The sequence below is a fragment of the Drosophila ananassae genome, chromosome 3L, assembly GCF_017639315.1.
Source record: "Drosophila ananassae strain 14024-0371.13 chromosome 3L, ASM1763931v2, whole genome shotgun sequence".
NCBI lineage: Eukaryota > Metazoa > Arthropoda > Insecta > Diptera > Drosophilidae > Drosophila > Drosophila ananassae.
In genome coordinates this window covers 14,332,896-14,358,094 of record NC_057929.1, presented here as the reverse complement: position 1 = coordinate 14,358,094, position 25,199 = coordinate 14,332,896, and the positions used below count along the sequence as shown (strand labels likewise).

The 25,199-nt window shown below is 46.5% G+C and overlaps 1 protein-coding gene, 1 long non-coding RNA gene and 1 other non-coding gene across 3 annotated transcripts; 2 read left to right on the top strand and 1 right to left on the bottom strand.

Annotated features, from left to right (window-relative positions):
* The first annotated feature begins 888 nt into the window (after nucleotides 1-888).
* Nucleotides 889-24,649, top strand: LOC6494256 (serum response factor homolog). The gene is made up of 4 exons (XM_001960620.4): nucleotides 889-2,461; nucleotides 5,453-5,701; nucleotides 23,537-23,933; nucleotides 23,990-24,649. The coding sequence occupies exons 1-4, from the start codon at nucleotides 1,856-1,858 to the stop codon at nucleotides 24,157-24,159; spliced, it is 1,422 nt and encodes a 473-aa protein (XP_001960656.1). The 5' UTR covers nucleotides 889-1,855; the 3' UTR covers nucleotides 24,160-24,649.
* Nucleotides 8,545-18,617, bottom strand: LOC123257200. The gene is made up of 2 exons (XR_006507205.1): nucleotides 17,873-18,617; nucleotides 8,545-9,675 (listed from the first exon to the last, which is right to left on the bottom strand). It is a non-coding gene; the product is annotated as an uncharacterized LOC123257200 (long non-coding RNA).
* On the top strand, nucleotides 22,185-22,258 carry Trnan-guu. The gene has a single exon. It is a non-coding gene; the product is annotated as a tRNA-Asn (tRNA).
* Nucleotides 24,650-25,199: the final 550 nt, after the last annotated feature.

The following is a 25,199-nucleotide window of genomic DNA, read 5'->3' as shown; positions in this document are numbered from 1 at the left end:
GAAATGTACTCATCCAGCTAGAGGCCATATCTCTCCGGCTATCTGTTAGTCACTGCACGTGGCCAGTGGCCAGTGGCCAGCCCCCTTTTCCATAGCCTGCCATCCCTCCTCGGCAGAATTTTCTTGCGAACCTCTATTTAAGGACATGGCGAAATACTCGTGCTCCTGTGTACAAGTGGGCCCACCACGCAAATCCTCTAGAGCATTCTGACCATATTGGCCGGCTCTGAAAAATTCCTGGCATAGTTTAAGTGTATCGCTTTTTGTCGTCATCGGGGACTGAATGTTTAAAAAAATAAAGACAACGGAGCGAATACTGCTGGGGGAGCGAGTAAAAAAGTAAGAAATTACAAAACACAAAATAACAAATTAACTTAATCAGACGGTCTGATAAGCGGAGAGTCTGGTGCTAAAATGGCGTTTAAAGTAATTACAAAATTCAATCACGAACTTTTCGGATGGAGGAGGAGCCTAAAAGTTTTCTTTTTTTTTCAATATCTATGCGCTTGCGTGGCGAACGAATGAGTATGCATATGGGGGCGTGGCACGAGATACTCTCCACCAACACACACACACACACAGATCCATTGTGTATCCGTGACATATCTAATTAATTAAGCCATAAACATAGCCGCCTCTGCAAAATGAAAGACGGCACCAGAATGAAAAAAAGTAACAAACAAAACACAAAAAAAACCTTATGTACAAAAGACTACTCTTTCGTCGCATCGAAGAGAGAGAGATGTAGACGAGTCTTCTGACCGGAAGAGAGTCTTCTGAGCACTTCGGTCGGCTTCGGCAAACTTCGTCGGATTGTAAATGCCCGATCGGGCCTAGGGTGAGCAGCGTGGTTTGGGCCAAGTTTGGAACGAGCGGCGTATACGTATTATTTTTTATTTGCACGCCATCTGAAGCACAACGCCATCATTCGATCGCAAGTTTAGCTCTCGACCGTTCGCCGCCTCGATCCGATACTCGTATTTGGAATGAACAACAATAAAATCGCCACAAATAAAGTAAACGGTCCAAACAAGTGCCAGAGTGACAAATAAGTCGCCTAAATGCAGCCGCCACAGATGAATCAAATAATTTTTGTCAATAACTAAGCGAAACAAGCGATAACCGTTAAGCCCAAAACTAAAAAAGGCCTGAACACCTGAATCAAAAATTGAAAATCTAAAATCGAAAACTTACAAAGGCGTATCAAGAAAAAAACTCTACAACTCTAAAACCATATAATCCAAAGGAGCAAATAAAAAAAGAATCATCAAATAACAGCGCACAACACACAACAGGATTAAGAACTCCAAAAAGGACTTAAGCTTTCAAGGAAACATTTAAATTTGGCGCCCAACCGCTGAGCTTTTGCAACACTTTCTGAACTTTTTTGCTGCATCCCTGGTAACGGGCTGTCAGCTGTCAATTTTGCCCCAAGTGGCTGTGTGTTTGTGTTTGTGTGTGCGTGCGTGTTGCAAAATCGCGGCGTTGCAGCCAAAAAATTCGCGTTTCGCCCTCCGAAATTGTTAATAATTTTGATAAAGCGGGCCAAAAAGACTGCATAGGGTAGCCTGCAACGGCGGCAGCAGCCCCCAGGCGAACGGCAAACAGGCAAACGCAGCAGCGGCGCAGCTAAGCGGCCAGCAAATCGACAGAATAGTATCGCGTTGTGTGCGCGCGGTGTGTGTTTTGTGTGTTATTTTTGGAATTAAGAATCAAATACGGGCGCTAGGCGGCTGGCAAAGTGTGCCGCGGCCGGATTTCTGATTTCGGATTGCTAGGCAAGGTAGACGCAATAATAGACGCGCGCGGTGCCTTGGATTTCTACGGCTCCACGGTGGAGAACTTTTACCTCAGAATGGATCCGACGCGGGGCGACTCGCGCTACAACCTCAACTACTCGATGAGTAGTATAGGTCTCAGTCTCGCCGACCAGGCGGACATGTACGGCAATCCGGCGGTGGCCGCCCTGGGTGCCCGTCCGCCCTCCGGCGGCCTCCTCCAGAACATGGGCGGCCCGTCGATGCAGCGACCGAATCCCGGTGCCGGTGGTCCACCCACTGGCCAGTGTCAGACCCTGGGCAACAGTCAGACCTCCCACCACAGCCCCCAGCATGCCTCCCAGCAGCAGCAACAACAACAGCAGCAGCAACACCAACAACAGCAGCAACAGCAACAGCGGGGTCTGAAGCGATCGGGAAGCGACTGCTATGAGGATCATCATCGGTCCGCCGGAGGTGGACTCACGCTCCAGGGCCTGGACAACTGCGGCGCCGCCGGGAGCGTCACCAGTGCCGGCGTGGACGACAACGTCGATGGCTACAACCCGCTGCCGAACAAAAAATCTCCGCCCGCCAACGGCAAGAAGACAAAGGGACGTGTCAAAATCAAAATGGAATATATCGACAACAAGCTGCGTCGCTACACGACCTTCTCCAAGCGCAAAACTGGCATCATGAAGAAGGTAAGATCGGTATAGCTCCTCCAGCGCCTCCAGCTCCTGCTCCTCCTCCTCCTCCTCGATTGGCTGCGGAATTGGGATGTCGACATTGGGCCACGTTTCGAGCGCATGTGCAATTAATAAATGCTTCGAGGAGTCGCATTCCCAGTCCAAAGCTCCGAACCTGGCATTGTTCTGACTCTCTCCGTCTCCATATCGTCATGTGGCCATCGGCACAGTGGTTCCAGCCCAGCGTATTGGAAGTTTAAAATTTATTTCAAAAGCTTGAAGGTTCTGATAAGGAAAGCCCAAGGAAGGGAGTGATTAATTTTTATCCAAAGGGGAGGCTCTCAAATGATTCACTTTTCTGTTAATCTTCTGAAGCCCTCTAACCACTGTACTTGGCTGCAGCTCCAGAACAGTAGCTGGCGAACAGATCCTCTGGCCGACTCCTTTGGCGGCGTTGGGTAAGCGCGGTAGCCCACGATTCCGCATTTCCCTTTGTTTTCGGCTTCATAAAATGTTAATTTGCCGCCGCAATTGCATTCAAAAGGAGAGTCCTAAGCAGCCCAGTCTCTCCCCCAACAACTGCGTGATGGGGCAGTGGCAGGAGGCAGTAGGCAGTAGTATAGCCCCATTCCTTGTGGTCTCTGGCATTTTCAAATGACCAATTTTCACACGCAAACTCCTGCTCCTGCATATGAAATTTTTCACATTTTCTAAATAGACTTCTCCGCCAAGCCGAACCTCCCGATCGAAATCAGAAACAAAAAGCATCAACATCGCGGCGCTAAATCACGATCCCAGCACGATCTCTGCCAGAGTCACAAAATCTTATGAAATACTTGACCCAACCAGGCCAAGCAGGAGAGTCTGTTGTTTCCAAAAAAAAAATGTTAGCTGGTAGCTGGCAGTTTGAGGTAAAGGGGTGCACTCACTCACATAATATTTGACCCCTGGGAGGCAGGCTCCAGATTTCTGCTCTCGAAGACCCAAACTTATGACAGGCGCACACCCGAGACTGCTGTTTTTTGCCTTTCAGGAATAATATCGATTTGGTGACTTTGATGTCCATCCCTCATCGCTGTCCCATGTCCAGACACTGGACACTTGACGGGCAGACAATGGCCAGGCGAGTTGGCGCTTCCACCGGGCGCAGTTTCAGAAATCAGAAATCAGAAATCGGAAATCTGCAATCCGCAATCCCTATACCAACAAATTGCGGCCAATGAACTTGGCCCACAGACGGGCGGCGACAACCTGTTCGCGTGCTTTCCACTGGCCAATTTTGGTCATTTCGATCTGGCCAGCGGATCTGTGTGGCAAGCGTGGGTGGGCGGGCGGTCGGTTGGTCGGCCAGAGTCCAAAAAAGGTCACAAAAGTGAAAAGTGAGCTAATGTCCAGAAGTGATCTCATTTGCTGGCCCAGAGTGCGTGGGTTGGTGGCTATCTGAGGAGCAGTTGGAAGCGAAAGCGCTTCTGCATAATGCAATGTCTGGGTTTGGGTCTGGGTCTAAGAGCCTGGTTCCCAGCCCAGTTACCGACAATCGGTTTTGGCCAAAAGGGCAAACACAGGCGCAAAATGCCGCCAAAAGGTGTTAAATTGAAATCACGAGGCAGCCTCGCTGAAGCTCGCTGGGAATTGTTTGTGGCAAGGAGCTCGAAGGCAGCACGGAAGCGTATTGATACTCGCGGCAGATTGTGGCCAGATAAGTCGGCCCCGAAAGCCAGGCCAAGAGGCTCCGGCGCGGCTGGCTGGCTGGCTGGCTGGCTTGGCCTTCGCCGCGTCGGCTTGCCTTTTGGCTTGCCACATGCAACAGAACAGAAGAACAGGCAACAATCGGCTTCTAACAAATGACTCTCCATCTGGCCTCCGGTCTCTGGGGCTACCTCTTGTCCTGTCATCGCTTTCGGGGCTATATCCTCTCCAGAGCCTATGCCTATGCCTCCTTCTGCCGCGTGTCGTGTCCTTTTGTCTTTGTTCGAAATTCAAATTGACATGAATTGTTGGCCCTGTTGGCGGTGGATCGCGGAGCTAGGCTTGGCCCAAAAGGCCCAGCCACAATCGACACCTACTCAGATTCCGATTCCGATTCAGAATCTGAATCGAAATGGAATTCAGATTCCGCTTTCGGACCAGACCGTGTCAATTGTTTGCCTTTACACATGTTACACATAAAATTGGCAGCCAATCGATGTATTGGTTGGATGGAGGAGGAGATGCCCCCAACTCCACAGCTCTTCAGGTCTCCACTTGGAAAGCAATCCGATCTGAATCGATGCGATCCCAATCCAGAGACTCGCCAACAATGTGTACAACAATTTCATTAATATTAATATTATATTCTTGGTCCGCCACTTGGTAGCCCGGAGTAGCTGGAGCAGTTATTTATGCGCTGTGTTCTTGTGCCTCCAGAGCAGCAGCAGCCGACAGCCAGACAGCCAGACAGCGACTTTATCGCTTTTATAGTAATTACGAGCTGTTGATAGGCAGCTTAGGCTACCGTCTAATGTGGAGAAGCCGAAACTAGGCACGAGGAGGTGTTATCACGGGAGCAGGCAGCCAGGCAACCCGCCATCGCGATGCTTGCGTGACTTCTGGCCCAGTTGCGTGGGTGTGCTGCTGACTTGCCGATTTCTCCAACCCGAGATCTGGTTATGGTTTTATTTTCTTTACAAACACGATATTACAAAGTGAGAAAACGATTAGCTTTTAAGCTTCTAAACATTATTGTTTATATTTAGTTTTTTATTAAAAAAATAAAGAAATCACGCTGCCATCTCTGGTAATTTTTAAAGAAAAAGAGGCACAGTGCCGCCGTTGCCTCGCCGGCCATCTTATCGCTGCAACATAATCGCATAGTTCGGTGGGGAAATTTATGTGCCGCTTGGGCTACACACGCCTCGACAGTTTCCTGGCCGGCAACTACCCCTCCTTCCAAATCCCGATATCCCAACCGATAAGTACTTAACACGGTAACTAACTCCACACTCTCTCTCTCTGTCCACTTTGCAGGCCTACGAGCTGTCCACTCTGACCGGAACGCAGGTGATGCTACTGGTGGCCAGCGAAACGGGCCACGTCTACACATTTGCCACGCGGAAGCTCCAGCCGATGATCACCTCGGAGGCGGGCAAGCAGCTCATCCAGACCTGCCTCAATTCGCCGGATCCGCCGAGCGTCGGTGGCGGCGACCAACGGATGTCGGCCACGGGCTTCGAGGAGACGGAGCTCAGCTACAACATCGCCGACGAGGACTCCAAAGTAAGACAATTGATTTACGGCCACCACGGGCACGCTCATTTGGCACACCCGCCGGCACCGCCCTCGCACTACAGCCTCGAGCAGAGCCTGATGCAGTCCGGCTACAGTGGCGGCCAGGCGTCGCCCCTGTCCCACGCCCAGGCGTACGGCGGGCATGCCCACCATGCGCACGTGCCCCATGTGCCGCCGCCGCACTCGACGCACTCGCATATGTCGCACACACATGCGCAGCGCTAGGACATTTAGAGATATCCTTGAGATCCTTTTAGGCAATATCTGGAGAATGGTTGGTGTGGCTGAAGTATTTCATCTTTTTGTTGATTATTTGAAAAATTATTATCTTTTAAGTTGAAAAGTAGAATCTTATTAGACCTTCAGCTCTTTATATGGACAATTTAGAACCGATAGCCGCACCAACCAAGCCAGTCTAGTTAGAACAGCAGTTTTTTATGATTAGCAGATCCAAAGTGCAACAATGTGGCTCGATCGAATTTCGGATCCATGGCCAATACGATCTCGCCGCTCGTTTTGTTCGTTGTTTATCGAAAGTGTTTTGTGTTTGATTTTATTTTTTGATTAATGCATTAAAGCATTATTATTTACGCGTTTTATTTACTAGTCAAGACTCTTATTTAAAGGCGACTGTGCCATAGACAAGCAACAGCTCCTCCTGCAGCCTATTTATACATAATTCCCCATAGCAATAGATCAATTGTCATACACATGAATCAGCTGCAGCTTCTAACCCAGTGCCATTCTACCGAACCACTAGAGACACTAGAGACATCGAGACACAGCCGAGACTGCTTTAGTTAGTCCATTTTTTTAAGCAATAAGTGCAATAATATTTACGAAAGAAAATAAACAGAAGAGTAAACATATATACGATAGTACTTAGAGGGAAACTTTATCTAAAGAGGACTTCCTCAAGTTCGCTGTACAGAGTCTAGAGTGTGCGCTTGCAGGACCTACATATCCTTGCAAGTTGATAGCAAATAAGGATACAAGAGAGTGCGTCGAATGCGCCGGCAGCCATTATCCTGCGAGTGTGCCGGCGTGCCAGCGCGCCAGAGTGTGAGTGAGTGAGTGTATCTGTATCTGTGTTTGATGAGCGTGCTCCATAAAGATATAAGCGATATAAGCGTATTTTCCGGATTCGTTTAGCTTAATGTTAGTGTACTTACAAGCTTATAGTTATTTTTATTCGATCGATTGGCCGTTAGTGTCTTTTGAATCTGTTTGGCTATTACTAATCGGAATGTTGCATGACTTTTGTGGCAACTGTGGCGACACAGCCGCTCAGTAACCTTTGAGCTGCTCGCTTCTATCTCCCTACTAATATTTATTGTACATTTCAGTTAAAATACCAAATTAAGAGCAGCTCAAAGCCCTCTCTCACCCTATCCCACATCAAATTTAAAGTTAATTTATTTACTTTTTATGTGTTAATTGAAAGGACCTACTACCGATCATGTTTCTGTCAAACAGAAAGGCAAAGCAATAACTTAATCCTAGTTAAATTTTATAACTTAGTTGGTCGTGCAATGCGCCCCCCAATAACCATAAAGCAATCTATTTCATAAGCAATCGACATATGTTTAAAAAACAACCACAAAATAGTATCTATACGATGAGTATATAAATATATATATATATTATTTAGCGCAATATTATAAAACAATAAACAAAAATCAACAAAACACACATTATAATATTACAAAAATTACAAAACAACTACAGAAGTGTAATGTAAAAGTGCCCGAAACCCAAACACACTCATTTTTTCAGCTATTTCAAGAGCAAGGTTAAGAGCGTTTAGATAAGCCACGAGCTACAAGCTGCAAGCCTCCAGACTCCGAACCCCAAAACCCCAAAGTTTCTAGTTTTTTTAGCCTACACACTGAAAATAATAATCTTTCAACTCGGCGAGTGGGCCGATCTACTGCTGCTGCTGCTGCTACTCTCCATGAATGAATTCGAAGCATTCGTTTCTGTTTTCCTTTTCAATGTTTTGGAAAGAAAAAGAGCTTCCGCTTCGCTGTGAAATGCTATTTGGCTGCGGGGGCTTCTTTTGGCTGGGAGGCCTGTGTGACGTCATGACAACAAAGCCAACGACGAGTTCATAAATCGATCAGAGCCACCAGAGCCACAGAGCTCTCGTCATGCACCACCAAGTCAGTCACTCCGCTTGGCATGCAAATCGCGTTTGGTGGCTCGTACTTTTCAATGCCACGATACTTTTTGGCGTAGGCATTGCCTCTTGGCTCTCGACTCTCGGATCTCGGCTGGCCTCTTGTCTTGGCTGCCCCGATGACGTGTGCCACGATCTCCTCCGTCTCCGTCTCTATCTCTGCGGATCAGACCCTCTCTGTCTCTGGTGGCTCCATTCAGCTGGGGCGATGAATGAAATCCAAAATGTAGTGGGTGTGACACCAACGCCGGTTCAGGTCATCAGTTGTGGCGGTTACACCAAGCGAAACTAAGCATAAAAATAAATATTATTCCCCTCTCCCCATACCTGGGGGTGTTTTTCTTGCTGTGTAGTCTCGCCAGCTGACTGACTGATAAAAGTCATAACGCGGGCTGTCGCTGCTGCTGTAGGTCGTTCTACTGCCGCCGCCGCCACCGCCAACTCTTTGTCCAGCCAAGGTTAATTGCCAACTTGCAGTGGGTTGGCCAACATCTCGGCTCTATCGAGAGTACGATCCATCCGACTCTGCGCGGGTGTCTTTGCCACATAGGCTTACCTTCTATGGTCTCACTCACCTGCGCATCATCATTCAAGCCACGCCGCCCACTCCCAACCAGCCGAAATAAAACAAAATATCTGCAAGTTTGTTGGCTTTTATGATTTCGTATTTATTCAATAATTTTATTTGCCTTTTAGTGAGTTTGCATAACAGTTTTTCTCTGACAATTTCAATTCTAAATTTAATTATTTTTTGTGTAATGCCGCAACCCATTTATGGCTTGATTAATTTCCTTCCAAGCTGTTGAAAAGATTGAAAAGTTGCTTGAATAAATTACAGAAAACTATGTAGTTTTTCCTACAATCTGTACTATTTGTACTTTTTCTGAAGCTAATTTTGTAGCTCTGCTGCAGTCCTTATTTCTTTCCTCGAAGGGGCCACGGGGGTGCATATCAGTTTGAGAAATTAAAAGCATTTTGCGGTTCTCCTGACTATCGATGCTGCGTGCCGCTCGAGCCTCTAACGACATTTCAATGATTTGCTGTTTGGTTGTTGCTCCTGCTTGCTACTCCTGGTGCTCCTGGCTGGCGCGTCACCAACATGGCCACGTGCGCAGCACCAGGCGGAGGACAAAGGCAACAACAAGAGGAGGCACCAACGCAAAAGCAAAACCAAAAAGCTAAACCAAAAGCATTTCCAATGCTCGTCGATTACGTACGAGGGCGACCTCTGTCAGGCAGCGTCCAGCTGTCCAAAAGCCACCAACAACGCAGCCACGCAAGGAATCTTATGCTGCAGTCCATCTGTATATCCGTGTGTGTGTGCCTCTTGCGGATTTTGTGTTTAAGCCGCCGCTGCAAGTTCTAACCGCATGCCGCCACAATGTCCTCTTAATTTCCTAGCCGCAGCAGCAGCTGCGCGCGCGCCTTCTCTTCTATACGCGATGATATCGCAGATCCACCTCCTCCTCCTCCATGGACTACCCAGGAACCTGGAATACTGGGGGATACCCCCTTATCCTCCCCTCACATGTACTCGGTTATCCCCAGAAGATCCCAGCCGTCGTCCTCTGTCTGTGCGCTCGTTTTTTAATTCAACTGATTGTACTGCAGCTTCTGGAATTCGGCATTTCTTAAAGCCGCGCGCGGCACACACATTGTGAGTCGGCAACTTCTGGCGACTGGCCGCGGCCAGCTTGCAACTCGCCAACTTGCAACCTCCTGCCACTGCCACTGCCGCCGCCGCCTCCTGTTGAATCCTCTGCTTCTGCGCCGCCTTCGCAATCTGAAAAGGTTAAGAAATGACAATTTGTGAGCGTTTTTTTCTTTAGTTTCGGTACGTTTCGTTTCGTATCGTTTTGTTTTTCTCTTATTTCTTTGTATTGTGTTGTGTTTTTTGTTTGTTGTGTGTAGCCAGCTAGTGGCCTGTCTTGCTTTCATTGTGATTATTTAAAAGCCCGGCTCAGAGGATCTTTGGCTCTTTGGCTCAGAGCCTCTGTGACTGAGACTGAGACCTTAACGAGGCGCTTTTGGCCTTTCAGGACTCACATTTAGTTAAGCAATTATTGGCTGCAATGCAAACAAATAATGCGTACATTGTGTGCCTTGCCTCATGCCTCATGCCACATGCCCCAACCCCTTGCCCTTCTTACCCTGTCGACTTACTCCAATGATTTTCCAAGTTAATCAAAATTCTTTTCTATCCACCGATGAAATCTCTGCGACTGCGACTGCCACTGCGACCTTCCCCCTGACTACGGTGGCATCCACTTCTTCTAGCGCCGCTTGAGCCACGCCCAATGCAACGCCCATTCACTGGAGCGTGGCATAGGAAACTTATGGGCCTTTCTTCCGCCGATCCGCTCCCCGCCTTAGCTACTTATATAGGCAAAGGCAGCTCCGCTTCACTGACCAATTTATGGCTGAGAATATTTCTTTCCCTCCCAACCCTCATAGTCTGTGCATGTTTGCATGAAGATGTCTGCCTAATTGTGCTGGCAATAAAACAAATTCCTACAGACCTGACTTCCAAAACCTTCAAATACTCCAAAAATATTATCAAACTTATCAGACATTCAAGGAATTTCAATTATTCAGACATCCATGATGGCAGAAACTTTCCCCGAAATCCCAGAAAACTTTCCGCAAAACTGTACTTTTCGGCGAAAACACATTTTTCGCAATAAATTTTAAGCAAAAAAAGAACTTTGAACTAGGTTCTGGATTGGGGTTTTTTATTCTTTCATTGTGATATGGGGAGGGAGTGGAGCAAGGGACTAGGCAGCCCATCTCCCCAATTCATTATATAATGAAGCACACGCGGACTTCCCACACGGGGCGATGGCAAGCCGACTTCTGCCCACAGCCAGTCCGCCAGTCGGTTAACAAAAGTTAACAACAATCGATGTTCGGCTTGGTTCAGCTCATTTCCTGCCCACAATAAAATCAAAATGTTGAAATCAACACAACTTATGTGTTATGTGTGTGTTTGTAACCAAACGTATGATTTTGAGAAGAAAAATAAAATAAAATCGTGATATAGCTCTGCTAGAACTTAATTTCATACTTCAACTTGGCGCTAATGAAAGTGCCATAAATTTTCAATTAAACGGCTGGGTTGAGAGCTGCTTCTAGAGTTTATGGACCATCTTCTGACCCTGTCCAGAGGCCCTACCTTCTTCTGTCTGATTGGCGCCGATTAAGACGGGCCTGGCTGGCTCTCCAAGCGACTGCAATTATTTGCGAATTAACATTTATAACACTTGATCCTGTGGCCCGTATCCGTTGAAAGGAGCACTGCTGCGGACTTGACGCTTCAGCGCATTTAAAAAGTATTTTCGTGCCACAAGAACAACAGCGGCGGTCTGTGGCGCGGCAACAAGAAGAAATATTTGCCGCATTTTAAGTCCGTCCGTCCGTTTGTTGTATGTCTGTTATGCGGATTCATTGCAACCGCAGTCACTTGTTGCCTGAAGTTGCTGCTGCTGCTGATGTTGCTTCTGCCACTTGTGATGTTGCTGTTGTGCTAAATTTCACACCGACAATGAGCGCGCGCCAACAATGAATGAAAATGACTGACGAGATGACCAGCCAACCCCAGAAGGAGTTGGTTTTGTTTGGCCTGGCCTGGCTTCTGGCCTGGCCCGTCCAGGTCTTGGCTAAATCGATACCTTAATTCAAAGGCACGCCAGACCGCATTTTTGGATAATATACTCCAGCTCCATCCGCTCCAGTGAGCCAAGTGTTGCACTGTTGCACTCATGCTCGTGCTGCTGCTGCCTGGTGGCACGCGTGAGATTTCCTGTCTTCAGTTTTTGGAACATTTCATATCGGATTGCAACCAAATTTGGCATCCTTTTGCGGTTCGAAAGGTTAACGCTTTCGGATATACAAATAAACATCGATTCAGGCTTATCGGCCTGGGAATTGTGTTATTGTTATTGTTATTGTTCTTGTTGTTGTCGTTGTGCAACGACTTTAAAAAGCTGTTAACATGCGTTGTCATCGCTGCCATATGTTGCACGACAGCAGCAAGCAGGCAACTAGCAACCAAGCAACCCAGCAACCAGCAACACCGACAAACAGACGACTCCTGGTCGCCATTGATCGACCGGGCCGCACCGCTGTTGATCGCTTTTGGGTCTGGGTATTGGGGGTCTTGGGGGTCTGGGGTCTGGCTGTGGCGATCGGCAGTGGCAGTGACTTGTCACCGCCACCTGGCACAACTGAACCAATTTTGTGACGGTTGCATCAACCCGCTGAACTCCAGACTGTCGGCAGGCGTTGGTTTCCGTCGAAATCTATGCGAAAGTGGAAACGCCACAGATTTGCGTAGCCTGCAGCGATAGTTATAGCTTCCTCAGCTCACATGTGCCGTCCCTTATTTGGAAGCTTGTGTGCGAGCGCAACAATTGTATATGTGGATGTGTGTGTGTGTATCTGTGTCTGTGCACTCACACAACTGAGAAAAAAAAAAAGAGAAAAAACCAGCACAACAACGTCAAAAGCAACAGCAGCCGCAGCAACAGCGGCGTCGGTGGCCAAAAGCCGAGCTTGAAACGTACATGAAGAGAAATAGTAGTGCTTATCATATTATATTTAACGAAAAATTCCATATTTAAATTAGTTAATTTATGAATTAAATTCATTCAACAAGTTTTCAAACCTTTGCATTTCATATTTTAATTACTTAACATAGTAACTAAATTTTCCAGTGTAGTAAAGTGCAAGCTAGTCGTCGCCACATTGGCTGACTTATGACGAAAATAATTGCTGGCTATTGCTATCTCTAACTGGCGATCGCGTCATCGTCATCGTTATCGATTATTTGTATAAAGCTCATCGCAGTTGTCCCGACAGGCCGACTGCCTGCCTGCCAGCCTGCCAACCTCCCGTTACACGCGGCGTATGAGTAATCAATAATAATTTTATCGACAATTTTATTACTATTTTTCTTCTTCTTTTGCCATATGCCTCCCTCTACCGCCTCCTGTGTGGTCCAAAATCGATTGCCATAATAATTTCGCACAAATATAGCACAACAACAACAACAAAAGCAACAACTTGCAACTATCCGACAATCATCGCACAATATTGTAATTTACTTAATTTCGTATCGTTCAGAATACGCAAATTTTTGCAAAAAAAAACAAAATGGGAAAAAAAAAGTGGAAGAAAACATTGTCCATGCATTAGTTACATGTCCCCAGACGTTGTTATTGTTGCTATAGTTCTTGTTGTAGTTGCTGTTGTTGTTATGGAAGGCGACTGCGCGGCGGCGGCGGTGTCTGTTTTGCTTGCTTTTTGGTTGTATTGCTGCGTTTGATATGCAAATTAGTGCTTTTAGAAAGAGAAACAGAATTGTCGTATCTGTTGGTGGCTTGTTTTTGTTGCTGCCACCACTGGGAGAGAAATACGAGGGTAAAACCCATTAAAATAATATAGAGAGCAGGGGTTAGAGGTGGTCAAAAAAACGCTCTAGTTTTCCAACACTGGTCCATCCCTGATTCTTGAAGACCGATAACTTTTTACTTGTACCACACGGCGTATGCGCAATATTTGCGTAAGATCTGGGGAAATCAGCTTCCAACTTCCAGCCTAGCCTTTGAGGCATACAGTTTGCTGAGTTTGCTGCCACTTACGCGACAACGCCTTGACATGCCCACACGTTCGACGACAACAACACCCAACAACTTTGCAACATGCCACAACACTTTTGGAATTTTTCACCGCTGTTGTGGCGTGTGAGAATCTTACATGTGTGTGTGTGTTTAAAAACTTTAATAAGGGAGCCTGAAATTTATAATGTGGCACGCAATTAATTCACTGCCACCAAAGCTGCCACCAGAAGGCGCAAAAATTATCACACCATTCAAATGACGCTCACGAATTTTTGTAGTTTCGGGATTGGAATTGGGTTTGGGGAAAGGAATAGGGATGGGATGGTATGGCCACTGGTGGCAAGTTAGTCGGCTAACTGGCAGAGCATCTCGACACATTTTGTTTGTTCCGAACCGTTCTCTTTGGCGGCAAACATTTAACAAGCTCAGCCTGTCCGCTGGGCCGAGGATGCCACCTAGAAAGCTCACGCTAGGCGTCCAATTGGCTAGAATCGCCGCCGATCATGGTCATGCCACGTTGCCACATGGCCGGCCACATGGTGCCACCAAAGCGGACACAATGGCCACACCGGACAGTGGGCAAGCCATGCCATGCCAAGCCGGTGGTCTTTTGTCTCTCGGAAGCGAGAGATCCCGAGCTCCTTGGCCCTGTTAGCCTGTCAGTGCTAATTTGTTACTGCTCGTGCAGGCTCTGCCACTAAAAATATAGCCATAAATGCTGATCAATAAAACGCGGTGGCCGGCGGAAGAGAAGGGAGGAGAAATCTGCATGTCCTTAATGCCGGCAACGTGCGAGTTTTACAAATTACGAGCAACGAGCTCTGGTCACCGAAAGGATGGGAGGACAGCCTCCACTCTGGCTCTGACTCTGGCCGTGGCAGACGGCTTTTTCCCACGTCTCATTAAAATTGCAGTTAAAATGCAAGAGCAGGCCACTGCCACTACCATCCAAAGATCGTTTCTGTTCTTTTACTTTCTATCATCGTCATCGAGTCAGCGAGGCAGACGCGAACGAAGACGACATCCCATCGTCATTATTGTCAACTCTCAACGAGTTGCCAATCGTCTGTCCCGGCTATCTTTCTGCCTGCCGTTTCTAGATTGATGTCTCTGCAGTCAGACATTCAGTCAGTCAGTCAGTCTGTCCCTCAGTCCGTTGGTCCACTGATTTCAAGGAGGCGGTGGTCGCAAGGAGTGGAATCAAGAGGCCAACTTGGCACAGCTTGGCGCACTTTTTGTATTTCAGTTTCCCTTCAACAGACTCTTGGGGTTTTGGCTAAAATTTACTAAACTATAGTCATAGAAAGTCTAAACTCTTAATAATTAAACCACAATAACTCCCTACATCCCTTCTTTAAAAAGCCAAAGTTCTTGGTATTTCACAAGTACCTCAAAACGACTCTAAAGATCGTAGTAATTGTGCAATTCTTTTGTTTGATTTGGCCGCCTTTGGCTTTCAGCTGCCCACGATTGGGCCGCTTGATTGTTTAGCTATTATTGTTGCTATTGGGCTTTAATATACATCTGATTCTTGTTATATAGTATCTCCCAATATATAAATAAAAAGTAATTCCGTGTGTGTGTTTGTATTAATTAAAAACCGTGGCCTGCTGCTCGTAGGAGTTAATTAGACTGCGGAGGTGTACGGCCCCAGTTTCAAGTCGAAGCGATCGGATCCGTTGTTGTCGTTCCGTCGTTCGCTTTCAAGTCAAGCCCCAGCTATTAGTCGCTCAATATTACGCGTTTTGCCGGACAACATTTTTTTTTTTTTTTTCAATTCTGTGATCTTGAGTTCTTGATCGAGAGCAATGGGGGAAGGAGTATGGACCGTGGCTGGATGGGGGCTGGTGTTCACACGCTGCTCATCAACAATTGCTGTCACGAATTTTCCACTCGGCGCTTTTTGCGCGCGCTACTTGTTTGTATTTTAAAATTTATTTATTTGTGCAGCCTCCGCAAACACATGACGATGATAATGACGATAATAACGATGATGATGGTGATGGGGATCCTCGTGAAAAAGAGGAGTTCTGTGTCCATAGGAGTGTGGAGTGGCTCGTATGACCAACCAACCAACCAACCGACCAACCACTTGGAGGAGCACACACAAATGTATACTCCTCCTGGAGCGCACTGAAGAATGCATTTGATCAGATAATGTAATTCGCATTTTAAATTGAGGCGCATTCCCAGTTATACTTCTTCTCACATGCATTTACCTTGTGCCTCCGTTTGGATCGACGGAGGAGGAGTGCTCCTCCGCTTGAAGCTTTTGGAGAAGCCCCACTGACCAGGCCGAGAGCTCAGATCCGAGAGCATTGCGGGCGTTGCATTACTACGCACAAGTAAATCATCCAAGACGTCGTTGTCCCAGGCCCAGCGGCTTGTTAAGTAATTTAGTTGGCCGTTTTTGCCAAGATTTCGATTCTTTTTGTGACCATCGAGGTCTCCTTGGACTTTTTTCTAAACTTTATTGATGATCCTTTGTGGGAACAATATCGCCCAGACTCTGAAGCTTATTACCCATCCCCAAATGACGAGAACTGTCAATAATCTATAATTATTTCGCCCATATTGTTATGCTAAATTTTTGGCTACTCCCGGCTAGTCAGTCCCATCCACTCCCGCATTAGCATATCGGGAAAAGATCTATAACCCAGCGCGCTGGCCAGTTGACAGTTTTCTCCGCCCCACCCTCGGAATCGGATCATCAGATCACTGAATGGGGATATATGATACGGTAGGGGACATAAGCGTCATAGAAAGGAGAGCCCGGCCTGCGATCGTCCTGACTTCGCTTTCTAACGATTGAATTTTTGATATTTGTGACACGCAGATTTTCCATCAGTGTCAACAAGGCATTGTTTGGCGAAACGTCAACGTGGTTGGTCTCCTCCGTCCCAGAGCCGGGCAGCGAGTACCCCAGACCCCGGACTGACTCAACTGACAGACTTGATCCAATCGTCCCGTCGTCGATTTTTCAACATCAGACCAAAGTCGGGCCAATGCAAAAACCCCGCGTACATTTGCATAGACACAAAATTATATGAGACCGTGGCCCAGGACCGACAAAACGCAGCTTCCTGGTCTTTTTTTCTCCTCATCCTCCTCCTTTTTTTTTTGTGTTTGGGTTTTGGGTTGAAATTTATGTACCCACACAATGGGGTAAGAAGAAACAGTTGGAGGAATCGACGCTGAAACCGTCGCCGACTTGGTCGTTTTTGTGGCTTTTTCAGTGCTGGCGAGTCGGGCGCTGCTTGTGGTGTTGGCCTAAACACCATTCTAGCGGTTCGTTTAGCTTGTTTATTGGCATGAAAATCTATCAAAAATGCATCATGCATTTTATATTTATTGTACGTAAATACAAAAATAATGTGCTTGACATTTGACCCGGCCCAAACGACAGACAGCGTTATGGCCGCCGGGCCACATGTTGCCCGTTTTGTTGTTTTCTGCCTGGTGGCTGGTGTCTTGGGGCTTTTTCGCTTTTGGCCAGCTATGCCTGCCTGCCTGCTAGTCCCGACTGATTATGAAACGGCTTTGTCGGTATCAGAGGGGGATATCGGATATTGGGATATTTGGTTATTGTCTTTCAGTTTGCATTCTAACACAAATCAAAACGGGCCAACACTCGCCACTTAAACGCTCGTTTATAATGTTGTTAAAATACAATAAATAGCCAGGACTCGCAGCAGGCGGTTTTCACCAGCCGGCCAATCCAGCCAGCCAGCTAGGGAGCCTATCTATCTATCGATGGCGAACACACATTTCCATTTCCATTAACCGAGAGTGCCTTGACTGTTCGTGCTGATTTATGAAATGTGGCCGGGCCCGTCCTGACTCGGACGCGGACGTCGCAGTGGCGGGCCCACAAAACGAGCGAACCCAATAGGCCAACTCTGGCCTATTGAAAGGTGGCCCCCGGGTTCCCCTCCTGGTGTGATTGCATTGGTTGATTGTGATTGTGGGCCTGTGATTGAGTTGTCGGCCTGCTGGGCTACTGTTTGCAGTTCGCCGAGTGGCTTATCTGGCCTATGCATCCCAGCTGTTCGGTTAGTCGGCCATAATTTCAATTTTGGGAGCTTATCATTGGTCTATAAAGGTCAGGGAATGATCTACTAGATGGAAAGTGTTTAACTGCTTTAATTTATTAACCAAACTAGTAGGAGAGACCACGGTGAAGGAGACCTAGATATGGTTTCTCGGAAAAAAAGGGCAGACTTGAACACTTTTTTCAAAATGACATATATCAATTTATGAAAGCCAAGACAAAAGTGTTTCTCTCTTTAATATTATTTTTTTAAACTTCTCTTATCAACACATTTTATAAAAAACACTCTAATTTTAAATATTCTTACTCACCCGTTTTTTAAACTCAAGCTTAGGCCTCGCTCTCCATTATTATGTTCCACAAACCCAGATCACCATGTGATCACCTCTTTGGAGTTTCAAGTCACCATCTTTTAAGTTCTTTAATCAATTTTCTTCACACACTTTTCCAGTACTTTGAATATTTCTGAACTTTTCACGTCTTTCGAAATGCCGAAGCAAAAATCAAAAGACCCAGCTCCTCGATCGTCGCTACTCAAAGTTACTCACAGACTGAAAACGAATCCGTCGGATACGCAACTCTTGAGTCGGAACTGAGAGACCCGAGGAGAAACCCGTTTTGGGGCAACTTAAGAGAACGATCCCGACTTGAGGAGCCCTGAGCCCGAACGAAAAGATATATAGTGCCAGTCCAGTCCCACCCATAGGCCGCTGCTCTTGCCACATGGGGCTCTCTTAAGCCCGACTCCCGCCGATTTGATTAGGCACTTATATTTTATATAGTCGTTCCTACATAAAGCTAGCCGACCTGTGGGCGGGACTTGCGGGCTGCTCGCTCGTGTGCGTATTAGATTTTATAGACTCACTGAGTCTTGAGAGCTGAAACTTGCTCAGCAATTCCATTTTGGGCCGGGCTTTATATACATTGGCTGCGTGGGGACAAATGGGCAAACAAATGAGTGGTCCCAGTCCTCCTCTTCGCGGCATGAAAATTCAATTTACACCAGCCCGCTACAAAATGACGTATCTCTTTATATCTCTCCATAGTATACCCCCTATATGTAGTATATATTTGATGAAATTTATTCAGACGTTTGGTTGGGTGTAACCAGTTTATTTTTTTGCAAAATACAAAATAAAAAACACAAAAAAATGTATGAAATCAGCAATGGAAATATTTTACTTTCGGTTGTGGGCGTGGGCACGCTCCGATCCGATCGAATTTTATAGATGCCTTTCTGTCATGTGTTGGATTTGTTCATTTTTGTAAAATGACACAATTTTAAAGGGGCTGAAACTGATTTTTCAATTGGTTTTTTGGGCCTAATATATAGTCTCTAATACTAAATCATTAAATACCCCTTTTCTTGTAGTCTCTTAAGTTTACACGCTGTCAGTGGCTCCAGATTGTATGGTTAGTTAGTCGGAGATGTCCACAGTTTTTCCTAAATCTAGCTAAACATCGAACTCACTTTGTCCTCTGGAAGGGGCGGTGGGACAGGGGCTGCACCCACATCGAAAACACACTAGGTCCCCACCACTGTCCTTCGGTTCACTTAACATACGCCGAGCTGAGCTCCTGCGGTATCCGTATAATTGCAATTTCCATTCAACTGTTTGTTCGCCCGCTTGTTTGCGTCCGACTTCATTTCATTTGTTTTGGCCAGGTTTTGCGGTTGTTAGTGCCCATCATAAATTGCAGGAATTAAGGGGGGGCCCAGTACCAGTAGGGCAGTGGCTAGCAGAAGCTAATCGGTGGCGTTTCATCTCAGGCCTGCTGTCCTGCTATCCTGTGGCGGCTTGTTCGCCTGTCGGCGCACGCATAATTAGGCCTGAGGACAATCGTTTTGGTTGTTGCATCAAAAGAAATCTACTACCAACAAAATAATACAAAATTAAGGATATTCCAAAGCAGTAAAGGAGTCCGCTCAGTGTAGGCTAGATGTTGCGGCAGGTTAGCCCTCGCAATTTGGCCAAATAATTGCTGAACTGAAAACAATAAGCTCGTTTCTCGTACTCTCGCAGCAATCGTGGCATCTTAATGCGGCCATGACATTTAAATAGATGCTAATTCCCATCATAACTGACTCGCAGTACCCGCTCCCTGAACTAAACTAATGAATTTGAACTTTCCACGCGATTTTTTGGGTGGAAAAAGACTCACGACTTGCGATTCGAATTGAATCCGAATCCGAATCGGAATCGTAATCGTATTGAGACTCTCTACTTCCTGTTGGCCTGGCCGCTTTCTTTGCGCGTGAATCCGTGTAACCACAGAGCAAAGAAAACAAAAAAAAACAGTGATTTGACCAAAAACAGAAAAGCCGGCAAGAAAGCTTTGCGGATATAAACGCTTTAAAACTCCATATTGTGGCCGCTTGGCCCGGATGCTACGACGACAACAGTAGCGACAATTGTGAAGAGAAGACCAAATGGCCAACCTCCCCTTGGAGCTTAGCTGGCAAATGTCTACGCAGTGTCGTCTTGGCCAGTGTCGTTCCTGCCTCTTTTCATTTTGGTTGTTGCTACTTCTGCTGCCACTGCTGCTACTGCTACTGCCTCCGCTGATGTGGTTGTTCGCTTGTTGCCGTTTCGTGTCAACTGACTTGGGCCTTAGCTTTCGGCTTTTGTTTCCACCAGCCGCCCCATTTTGCTAAGCCAGCAAGCCAGCCAGCCAGCCATCCCATAACATTTGCCTTTACGTTTCCTGTTGAGAATGCTTGCCGCTGTCCTGTGGTTCTGATTGTGTAATTCCTCCTACAAAATGCTTAGCCACAGTGCCTCAGATATTTGTAGTTTTTATTTAAGGTTTTAAGAGTTAAAGTAGCGGAGTTTTTAATACAAGAATTTGGAGAAAAAGAATTGTATATCCTTAAGATTGTATATCCATCTTAAATGACATACTGTCTTATAGAACTATTATCCTTACTACTCTCTAATACTAAGTCCCTCTTAGAAATCACCACTTTTCACCCCTTTTCGTGCCACTGTCATTCCTGCCCCATTCCCTGGGCAATTGTGCGTTAGATTTAAGTGCTTTCGTTTGCCAGGCTTAATTTGCATTTTTATTTTTATGTTTTCATTGAAAGCGCCAGCATCAATGGAGCCCGCTGCTCGGCGGAGAGTTGGGCGCATTTGGCTATTCCTTTGTTTTCGGCTTTAAGTTATCAGTGTCGGTAGATGTACACGGAATCACCGGTAGCAGGAAAAGCAGTAGCAGTAGCAGCAACAGCTACAGCCAAAAACAACTGAGAACAACATGCAAAATGCAAATGTTTATTGGCCAAATACTGAACGATCACAGCCGGGTCTAAACTGAGAATGGGCCAACACTGTTTTGTTGTTTTGTTTTTTTTTTTTCCATTGATGTTGCTGCTGCTGCTGTTGATTTTGTGGCAAGCTTGAGCGGCTGCTGTTCCTTCTTTTGAAGCGATTGAAGCGGGTGCTGACTGCCACAAAGTTGTCGCCTTTTGTTTTGTGGCAGCAACCATTTTGGTAAAAACAACTAATCAATTGGCAAATGTGCCATCCGTCAATCACTTGAGTCAGTCGTCGGTGGTGTAGGTCACACGACACCACACGAGTTGCAGCTTGCTGGGTTGTTGGTTTGCTGGTTGCAGCTTGGAGTTGCTACTGTGGCAGCCACCGAATTGACTCGCATTCACTTTTGGGGCACATAAAATGCCACCTTGGTTGTGAATGTCAGTTAGCCAATTTGAAAATTCATTCATTCAATGCTTTGACGACTCGCTGACTGACTATTGCCAACATTTATTATTAGCCTTTCCCAAACTGCCTATTTTTGGAGCTACCGATGGCCACAGCCAGTAGCTGCTGCAACTGCAACAACACCATCAGCAGTAGCAACAACAACATGCCGCACATATCACAGCAAGACAAATTTCTATATAATTGCATTTATCGCAGGCTCTACTGCAAAACCCCCAGCCTGCTCGACGAAGCCTCCGAGGCCGGACAATGCCAGGCATTATTTTTATATAAATTGCATGCCATTGGCCTGGCCAGTGGCATTCCATCCAGCCAATTGCCAACAGTATCTGCGGGCGGATGGGCGGATGGCAGGGGGAGGGTTCAAGGAGGGTTCTCGCTTTTCGCTCCGATTCGATTCGATTGTTTTTTTTTTTGCCAAGCCAGACCAGACCAGGCCAGGCTCAAACTCTAATTGTCATTTAATGAGACACGCTCGGCATTTGCGCACGACACACGACTATCAATTTGGCAAGTTGCAGCTCCACTGGAAGCCATCTTCGATGAATCTCGTCCTGCTGCTGCTCCTCCTTCTGCTGCTGAAATTTAATCAAAAATTGATAAAGTACAAATTGAAAATGGCACTGCATTTTGGCCAAGTCAGTATATAGAAAAGGGAATAAAAGCTTTGGGAATTGCTGTTCAATTATGTTCTTGTTATATATACTTCCCAGAAATAGACAAAAATGTACGAGAACATATTATTTTGGCAAAGAAATGATAGACATAGTATGTCATTTTATTTATAACAAAAGCTGCTAGACCATATACTAAGCAGTTTATTAATCTAATCATATTTAAGGGAAACTAGAACGAAGCAAGCTATGATGGGCACTTCGCCAGGGCGCTTCCAAGAGCCTCCGTGGCGCAATCGGTTAGCGCGTTCGGCTGTTAACCGAAAGGTTGGTGGTTCGAGTCCACCCGGGGGCGGTTCATCTTTTTTTGCTTTTCTTTTTATTTAATTTTTTATTTTAATGGCTTCCCTAGTGTGTACTCGATTATTGTTGAAATTATTAGCTTTGTGTGTCGAATTCTAATGGCAAAAATTAAGTGAAATCGCTGAGGTTGTGGGAGGTCTGTCAATTAAAATCCCCACACAGAGAGTCAGTAGCGATTAGATAAGTCGGAAGAAGACATATTCCACTAATTGGAATTCGATTGTTTGTTTTTGCAGATAAAAATGATTTGTGGACGGGCCGGACAGGGCTCAGACCAGATCATCTTTATGGCCATATTAAATGCAAACTTGGTCTTATAGCAGTAACCTTTACATGAGCAGCTCCACTTTCAGCCAGTCTAGTGCCTCCTCCTCCTCCTTGTTTTTTTTGCAGCTTTTGTGGTGCAACTGAAAACCGCGAGCGTAACAACAGTTGCCGCTGCTGCTGCTGGTAGTTGGTAGTGCGGCAAGTGTATCATGGCAACTTGGAGACAGTTTGTCGTCGCTGGTCTTGCTAATTAAAATGTCTTGGTGCTGTCACTCAAAAGGCGGTCGTCCGGCCGCTGCCAGATCCACTGCACTGGCGAGGCGACTGGTTAGCGGCGGCAGACGATGGCGATGACGACGCCCATTTTGGTCGACAGTCGGCAACAATGCGATTTTACCTTTTCTGAATTGCTAGTGGTGCTGTTGCAGCAGTTGCTGCTACAATTTCATTGGAAGTCTGTGGCAGGGGCACGCGGCGTATGCGCAATGCAATTTGCGATCTCCCTCGCACAAAATGGCGATCGCATTGTTACAGTTTGCAATTATTTTGATTTATTTTTTTTGCCAGCGACTGTGCCTGTGCTCGTCGTCCCTGCCTGACACTAATCAAAATTAAAATGACGCGAACGATACCAGACATGGCGATGTGCACGTCGCTCGCCCGAGAGTCAGAAATCAATATTCTAAATTCTTTAACGCGTGTGCACATTTAAGGCAACGCCATCTCATTGAGATGCGTGCCGGCAAACAGCCTGGCCAGCACTTATACGCAATTTCGCGCCATATTTGGTTCAAACATATTGGCTTTTTTTTCGTACTTAATTCTGCCTTGTCTTTTTGCACCCAGCACTTGGCTGGCATATAGAACAGCAGTCCCGGAGCCAGATCTGGCTACGGCTCGGGAGGAGATCTCTTAGAACTCGAGGCTAAGCCTCGAGATCATCGGTACCAGACTGTTTGGCTGCACCACTAATCGACTGTCTGTCTAACTTGATTTGTTCTAGGATGAGCGATCGCCGACATCGTCGGGCAACGAATCGGATGACTCCTCCGACGTGGAGATGCCGGGTGCCGAGGTAATCGAGGTGGCCAGCAGCAAGGCGGTGGCCACGGTGGCCAGCAAAACAGAGGTTGCTCCTGCCCCGCCAGCCGCAGCGGGAAGTTCCGGGGCAACGGCAACCACCTCAGCCACGGGAGCGGGCTCCAAGCCCATGCCAGCGTTGAACTATCAGACTGAGAACGGACCTTCGACGTCCACAGGAGCGGCAGCGGGAGCATCAGGAGGAGGTGCCTCGGCGGACAGCAAGTATGTCTATCCAGCCGCCTCGTTTGCCAACATACCGCCCAAAATGTTGAGGCAACTGATACGGACCGGACACTTGCAACTGCACGCTGAGGAAGGTGAGTAATCCGGCCCAAAATCAGGCTAGAACTTGACTAACTTCTGTCTCCCACAGATGGCAACCAATATGTGACCATACCCCTCAGCTCCACAGCTGCCAACCTAATCAAAAGTAATAAGCTAACAACCTCCAGCGGAACAGCAACAGGATCAGGGACATCGACTGCCAGCAAAACGGATCCAAGTGCCGAACAACCTTTGACCATTAAACAGGAATATGATTAGCAACCGAAGCTACACACTGCTTATCCCGAACCGGAAACTGAAAACTGCGTTTATCCACAGGCCCAAGCTTACAATCCTCATGGAACCTTCAGCAGGAGATGCCCATCACACACACTCTCTATTAAAGTCTATCCAAAGTCTATTTCATGTCATCATCCAATGGTGACCTCGATCGCCTGCTAAGTCTAAGTCATACTATATCTACTATATCGTATACATATACTATTTTTATACCTAAAGTGAATGAAAATGAAAGAAAAAAAGCGCCCTAGTTGGGTTCATATATCTACGTACGTAAGTTTTAAAGAGTTTTGCAGGTTAAAATGGCATTAAACTTGTATGATGAAACTGAATTATGATCGGAAAGTGAGGATGATATGGATGTTCCTAAACCGCAGAGATCATGTTGCTTTGTTACTAGTTTATATTGTTTTATTATACAATACAATGGATACATATATAAACCACTTTTTTTGCATAAAAATCAATATAATTGGTCTTTTAATTCAATGTCCAGCCAAGTGGAAGGATAAGAAGCAGTCACTCCCTGGAGGGAGGTGTATATATATTATAGTTTGTATCTAGTATCCATCGTCTAGTGTCTAGTAGAGTGCTTGGATTAAGCACACTCACAAAAAAAAGAGCGACGACCGTCGACGGGCAAATGCCTTTTGGTATTTATCCACTTGATGGATGTCCATGGTGGAGGTATTGTACGATTGATTGATTGACGACATAATCTTATTGACACTTAACCTAATTAAACGTCGCTCATTACTTACTGGCGCAGGTAGTGCCAGTGCCCGTCTAGCACCTGTTACCGGTTATGGCCCTCGATTGGGGCTAAGGAGGCCCTCGTTCATTTTCACGGATCTTTTTTTTTTATTTGCCTCTAAGGAAGAGGCGTGGGAGGTGTGCTTCCGCTTCGGGGAAGGCACTTTGCATGCAGCCGAAGGCCCACAAAAGGCGCAACGTGTGGCACATACTAATGGTGCTGCCACTGGCCACTTCGGTTCGTCGGTTAAATGTGGACGACCTGG